The 7,383-nt window shown below is 37.9% G+C and overlaps 1 protein-coding gene across 2 annotated transcripts; it reads left to right on the top strand.

The window, feature by feature from the left end:
* The first annotated feature begins 4,173 nt into the window (after positions 1-4,173).
* LOC128030248 (C-type natriuretic peptide-like) lies at positions 4,174-6,265 on the top strand. Of its 2 annotated transcripts, none has more exons than XM_052617716.1 (3): positions 4,174-4,460; positions 5,239-5,462; positions 5,558-6,265. In XM_052617716.1, exons 2-3 carry the CDS (start codon positions 5,364-5,366, stop codon positions 5,855-5,857), a joined length of 399 nt encoding a protein of 132 aa, XP_052473676.1. In that variant the 5' UTR covers positions 4,174-4,460; positions 5,239-5,363; the 3' UTR covers positions 5,858-6,265. The 2 variants fall into 2 exon arrangements, with proteins under 2 accessions (XP_052473676.1, XP_052473675.1); XM_052617715.1 differs by having other exon boundaries at positions 4,180-4,460; positions 5,333-5,462.
* The last annotated feature ends 1,118 nt before the right edge of the window (positions 6,266-7,383 follow it).

Below are 7,383 nucleotides of genomic sequence, written 5' to 3'. Positions count from 1 at the left end.
TTTATATTAAAAGTTTATTCATCTTAGTGTCTACTTCCGCATTCCAATCCTGCTAATAGCGTCATAATTCTCTATACCAATAAGCTGTAAAATCGTCACTTATCTGTACACCAATAAGCTCATCTTAATCATAAACCAATAACCGCTGAGGTGGGCGGGGCGACACGTGTCGCTCCGCCCCAACGTGTCGCCCCGCCCCATCGTCCAGACTGCACTCTGGGATACTTGCTTAAAAGAGGTGCTTCCAGAAGTCATAGGTCCTCTTCTGACTATTATTAATTCCTCATTGTCATTAGGATATGTCCCCAAAACCTTCAAACTGGCTGTTATTAAGCCACTCATAAAAAAGCCACAACTTGACCCCAGAGAACTAGTTAATTATAGACCAATCTCGATTCTCCCTTTTCTGTCCAAGATACTAGAAAAGGTGGTATCCTCACAATTATATTCCTTCTTAGAGAAAAATGGTATATGTGAGGATTTCCAGTCAGGATTTAGACCGTATCATAGTACTGAAACTGCTCTCCTTAGAGTTACAAATGATCTGCTCTTATCATCTGATCGTGGGTGTATCTCTCTATTAGTTTTATTGGATCTTAGTGCTGCTTTTGACACAATTGACCACAACATTCTTTTGCATAGACTTGAACACTTTGTTGGCATCAGTGGAAGTGCATTAGCATGGTTTAAATCGTACTTATATGACCGCCATCAGTTCGTAGCAGTGAATGAAGATGTATCATATCGATCACAAGTGCAGTATGGAGTACCTCAAGGCTCAGTTCTAGGGCCGCTACTCTTCACGCTTTATATGTTACCCTTGGGAGATATCATCAGGAAACATGGTGTTAGCTTTTACTGTTATGCTGATGATACGCAGCTCTATATTTCCTCGCAGCCCGGAGAAACACACCAATTTGAAAAACTAATGGAATGCATAGTCGATATAAAAAATTGGATGACGAGTAATTTCTTACTGCTAAATTCAGAAAAAACAGAGGTGTTAATCATAGGGCCTAAAAACTCTACTTGTAATAACCTAGAACACTGTCTAAGACTTGATGGTTGCTCTGTCAATTCTTCGTCATCAGTTAGGAACCTAGGTGTGCTACTTGATCGCAATCTTTCCTTAGAAAGCCACGTTTCTAGCATTTGTAAAACTGCATTTTTCCATCTCAAAAATATATCTAAATTACGGCCTATGCTCTCAATGTCAAATGCAGAAATGTTAATCCATGCATTTATGACTTCAAGGTTAGACTATTGTAATGCTTTATTGGGTGGTTGTTCTGCACGCTTGGTAAACAAACTACAGCTAGTCCAAAATGCAGCAGCAAGAGTTCTTACTAGAACCAGGAAGTATGACCATATTAGCCCGGTCCTGTCCACACTGCACTGGCTCCCTATCAAACATCGTATAGATTTTAAAATATTGCTTATTACTTATAAAGCTCTGAATGGTTTAGCACCTCAGTATTTGAATGAGCTCCTTTTACATTATACTCCTCTACTTCCGCTACGTTCTCAAAACTCAGGCAATTTGATAATACCTAGAATATCAAAATCAACTGCGGGCGGCAGATCCTTTTCCTATTTGGCGCCTAAACTCTGGAATAACCTACCTAACATTGTTCGGGAGGCAGACACACTCTTGCAGTTTAAATCTAGATTAAAGACCCATCTCTTTAACCTGGCATACACATAACATACTAATATGCTTTTAATATCCAAATCCGTTAAAGGATTTTTAGGCTGCATTAATTAGGTAAACTGGAACCGGAACACTTCACATAACACAGTACTTTCTACATCATTAGAAGAATGGCATCTACGCTAATATTTGTCTGTTTCTCTCTTGTTCCGAGGTCACCGTGGCCACCAGATCCAGTCTGTATCCAGATCAGAGGGTCACTGCAGTCACCCAGATCCAGTCTGTGTCCAGATCAGAGGGTCACTGCAGTCACCCGGATCCAGTACGTATCCAGACCAGATGGTGGATCAGCACCTAGAAAGGACCTCTACTGCCCTGAAAGACAGCGGAGACCAGGACAACTAGAGCCCCAGATACAGATCCCCTGTAAAGACCTTGTCTCAGAGGAGCACCAGGACAAGACCACAGGAAACGGATGATTCTTCTGCACAATCTGACTTTGCTGCAGCCTGGAATTGAACTACTGGTTCCGTCTGGTCAGAGGAGAACTGGCCCCCCAACTGAGCCTGGTTTCTCCCAAGGTTTTTTTCTCCATTCTGTCACCGATGGAGTTTCGGTTCCTTGCCGCTGTCGCCTCTGGCTTGCTTAGTTGGGGTCACTTCATCTACAGCGATATCATTGACTTGATTGCAAATTAAAACAGACACTATTTCAACTGAACAGAGATGACATAACTGAATTCAATGATGAACTGCCTTTAACTATCATTTTGCATTATTGAGACACTGTTTTCCAAATGAATGTTGTTCAGTGCTTTGGCGCAATGTATTTTGTTTAAAGCACTATATAAATAAAGGTACTGTCTTGAATAAGCTATTTCACATGACAGATATTTAACATAATACTCAAATTACTGAATTTATGAAAATTGCCCCATTCAAAAATGTACAAAAATGTACATACTTGAAGCTGTCTGTTGCAACCTAAGGGATCCTTGGCTGTTTTCATGCTTTGTAGTTGTTTGTAACTTGTTTGTTCTGCAGTTAATCTGACCGCTGTTCTTCAGAAAACAGCTCCTGCACATTCTCAGGTTTTCCAGCCTCTTCTGCATATTTGTCACATTTCCAACAATAACTGTATGATCTTGTGATCCATCTCTTCACATTATATGGACAAGTGAGGGACTCGTATTCAACTATTACAAAAGATGAAAACATTTACTGATGCTTACAAAGGAATCACGATGCATTTAAAGTGGGGCTGTAAACTTTTGAACAGGATGATGCGTAAATGTTTATTTTGCTCTTTTTTTTTTTTACTTACTACTGCCCTTCAGAATGTTCCCACTTGACAAAATTACCCTGTTCAATCATCCGGTTCAAAAAGTTTTCACACCCCAGATCTTAATGCATTGTGTCACCTTCTTTTTTCTTCTTTCTTTTTCCTTTGCAGAGGAAAACCAAGTACTATGTTTGGTGGATGTCATTTTTCTATAGAGGACCCTTTCTGATACATACCTTAGTATATTAGTATTACAAAGTATTGTAAAGTATTTAGATAAAGTTCTACATTAGTGCATGGAAAAAAGACCATATAAAGTTATAACATTAGAAAAGAAAATAATAATTCTGTACACTTTTCCAACTTTCTAAGTTTCTACAGCAATATTTCAATGTGATATAGTTTATTGATACAGTTTTGTATGTTATGAAAATTATTTTATGTTTTTTTAGTGATATTCTTGCATATTGCACGTTCATGTGTGTGTGTGTGTGTGTCTGCTGGCTCTCATATCGTGTTTTTGATGCCGAGGGAGCAGTAAGCAGATGGCACTGGCAGTCTGTGATGGCACTTACAGACAGAGAGAGAGAGAGAGAGAGAGAGAAAACACACAAAGACATTTCTCACAGTGACCCACAGAAGTGGACTGATGGGGGAAAATGTAAGGTTTCATATTCAATAAGTGACTTTTAGTGCAAATGCACTTTAAAAATTAGCTTTATTCGGATGATGGATTTTGACCATGCGTTTCTGACTCAAGCATTTGCTTTTATGTGTATGACACAGGAACAGCTAGAAATGTCTCTTTCCTATTCAAACAGACATTGAAAGCTCTATATATCTCCTTGAGTTAAGTCCACTAAATATGTGTTGGCCTCCTCTCAATAGACACAATATTCTGCCAGCCGGTGTTGCTTTTGGCAGCCAAAGTCGCACCTTGCAAACAGAAGGATGTGAGGAGACAAGGGATGGATGGATGGATGAGGAATGAAAAAAAGGAAGGATGAGATCATTTAAAGTAGAGGGCGGAGGGAGACAACACCTGGTTGTGGTGCCCTGCATTTGTGTCACGACTTCTTTTGCGGTGTGCGTGCATATGATGTCATACTCCTGTCAGAAGGTGGCATCCCCTCGACAACATCAAACACCCCCTCCATACCTCTGACATCATCCCAGAGACATCAAGATAATAAGGTGCATTTGTGTATATGTGCATGTACGAAGGAGAGAGAGAAAGAAAAGGGAGGGAAAAGAGGTGTGTGTTGTGGGGGGTAAAGGATATATAGACACCTCATCCTTACTTATGAGTGACTATTAACATACTCATCTAGCTCACACAGACACACACTGACATACAAACACCACTCACATTAAATCAGATTCCTGCACACAGAGGAAGGAAGAGAGCGGAGAGGAAAAGACAGGGATGCTCTTAGCAGGTGCCAAAAACTGAGTTGAGAGAGAGAGACAGTGGCATGGAGGACTAAAGCATTCAGTCAGGTTTTAAAAGCTCCTCGAACTATTATTGGTGAGTAAAACAATATGAAAACTTTATCTGCTTATTTTCTTGAGAACATTATGAAACCATGTTAAACAGTAAAGATTTTTCATTTGAAAACCTAGTTTAACAACTAGATTTGTTGTGATTTATATCAGTAAGACTGCTTGAAATGTTTCACAAATAAAACATTTTTGTGGCATTTTTGCATTAATTTTTATTAATTTAGATTTTTTTTATTAAAAATTGGTACCTACCTTTGTGACATAATTTTCATGACAATTACAAACTCTGTCAAATTCGAATTACTTTAATTGCAAAAATCTATAAATAAAATTACATTTTAAAAATCATTCCTTTTTCCGGTAATGTTCAAAAAAGTATTGAAGTTCTGCATGTCAAGGTTTCTATACATCATCTTAATATTTGTTTTGCTGTCTTTATGCTGATTTAAACAGAAAATCAAACATTTTTGTATCATACAGTAAAAAATGTATAAAATAAAAATACTGCATTAAATAACTTATCTAATGTAAATGATTTTGTCATAGGAATTACACACACATACAGAAAACAGTTAAAGTAAAAAGTCTGGACAGAACCGAATTGAATCAAATTAATTTGATTACTTTTTTGTGAGATTGACATATTTACTGTTAAACTGTTACATAGCATACTCCCAATAATTTTTTATTTATTATAATTTGAAATTGTTTAATTTATCAAAACTGGTTTAACACATAACATTACCTAACCTCTTTCTGTTTTATGTTTTTTTTTAATGTACTGTGTATTTTGTTGTCTGCAGATTTTTTGTGTGTCTTTTTATTTCCATGCTTCTCTTTTCTTTATCTGTGTTTGAGTGTAATTTTGTTCATCTAAATCTATTTTACCCACTCTAGCGGTGCATTTGGGGCCATTATCAGTTGCACCATGCTGTGCTCCTCTGTATTTGTGGTGCTTCTAGTGCTTCTGGCCAATCCGGTGCCAGGCCACACCCGAACCCTTCACACACCTGACAAAGCCATGCAGGTGGGCTTCCTCACAGGACTAAACGCATATGGCTTTAAGTAGTAAATAGAATGTAGTCTGTCATTTAAAAAAGTTTTCCTGTCTCCACCATGCAGGTCATTGAGCAGTTCCTTGAGCGCTACAATGACCTTTTGACCCTTGATGATCTTGAGAACCTCACGAGTGACCAGTCAGAAGAGCCCATGCAGACCTTCAGCTCTGGGCTAAAGGGAGCAGAATACCCCAAGTGGATTGACATACCTGTGCAGAGTGAGAATGCCTGGCTCCGCCTCTTGAAGGGGGCTTTGGCCAATCAGAAGAGAGCTCCACCAGACCGATTACGGAGGGGTTGGAACCGAGGCTGTTTTGGCCTGAAACTGGATCGGATTGGCTCTATGAGTGGCCTTGGCTGCTAATAATGAACTGAGAGACGGACCGAGATGATGAGATGACTGTTGTCCCTCTTACCTTATGTAGAGGTCATTACCGAATTCTAGTCAGGTTTTGGACCCCGTGAAAAGAGTTAGGTGGACAAATTCATTATATTGTGCTTTTCAATATACTTATTTTTACATTGGATTTTAAGTCAGTTGTTGCTTGTATATTTAATTTATTTCTCAAAGAAGGTAGCAAGAATTAAGTGTTTACTTTGTTCCTTGAGATGTAGATGAGATACAGTCATTTTGATAATCTGCTAGTAGTTTACTAATAAGTAAAGATCTTAAAGTAATGTCTCAGATAGCCTAATGCATGATTTACAGAAAATAAACATATACTGCTCCCCTTCTGTGCTTGTTGCATGAATAAAATTTCTGCCACATCAAGTTTCTTTTTGCGTCCTGCATGTCTCTTAATTGCGTTTCCTGATCCGACACCGTTAAGTGTTATTATTGCGTTTTTCTAAACCCAGGTTATCCTCCATGTGTTCTCCCACACACTGCAAATCAACGAGTTCATGGGCTGCAAATATGCAAATGGAGGAATGTGACAGGATTTTTAGTCTTAATCAGCTTCTATTGAACAAGGACACAGAGGCTGACACATATCCACATCTTTCTGTGATGAGGAGTGGGTAGGGTTTAGTGGTGGATAAATGAGTTGTACGTGCAAGATATTCAGTATTTTAACGAATTTTCATATGATGTACTGTTAACAGTTATTGTAAGTGAATTTAAACAAAACCACTCTGCAGAAACTTTTGCTCTTCTAAAGCGACGAAGGAACTGATAGTCTTACATACATCCACAACCACTGGATGTATGTTCATTTGGGAACTACAACTGCATGAAAAATCCATTTATTTCTTACCACTCATTCAGCCTGTGAAATGCTTATGTAGGTGTTAGGATTATAGCTTGTATGACAAAAATCCATACTATGTTTAGGCACAAAATCTTAACTTGAACTACATAATTTATAGATAATCTCTCTAAGAACTGATAAATGTTAATTTGGTAAATTAGCCCATTATGATGATGCATGTAATATTCTCTTTTATTTTTACAGTATGAATTAATATAAAAGTGAATAATAAAAACAATAATTAATTCAGAAATTGAAATGTTAAATAAAAATGCTAAGAATCCTTATTGAGGTTGTTAAGGGTGTTGTTATAGGTGTTCTTTTACTTGTAAAACGTAATAATACCTTGCTGCTTATGTTCACATTTTTTAATTTTGGGGCATATCTGTCACTACTGTCAACTTGTTTTAAGAGAAGAAAGACAGTCATATCATTTTGACATGGCATGGTGTTGAATAAATGAAATTTTCTCCACTAATTTAGGGCGGCTTTCACTTTTAAAACAGTGGTTCTAAACCTTTTTTACCTGAAGGGCTTGTATTATTTTAAAATAAATTAATCTTAGTCACTTCAAGTCATTCAGTGCCCCCCCCCCCCCCCCCCAACAACAACTTCAACAAATCTCTGAGTAACCACCCAG

This window comes from Carassius gibelio, chromosome A16 (genome assembly GCF_023724105.1).
Source record: "Carassius gibelio isolate Cgi1373 ecotype wild population from Czech Republic chromosome A16, carGib1.2-hapl.c, whole genome shotgun sequence".
Classification (NCBI taxonomy): domain Eukaryota; kingdom Metazoa; phylum Chordata; class Actinopteri; order Cypriniformes; family Cyprinidae; genus Carassius; species Carassius gibelio.
The sequence above is the reverse complement of the archived record's forward strand: the minus strand, read 5'-3'. Positions and strand labels throughout refer to the sequence as shown.

Bases quoted from the DNA above. Each gene is read 5' to 3' on its own strand.
- LOC128030248 (XM_052617716.1), top strand. From the start codon at position 5,364: ATGCTGTGCTCCTCTGTATTTGTGGTGCTTCTAGTGCTTCTGGCCAAT. The intron at 5,463-5,557 runs GTGGGCTTCCTC...TCCACCATGCAG, and splicing joins CACCTGACAAAGCCATGCAG to GTCATTGAGCAGTTCCTTGA.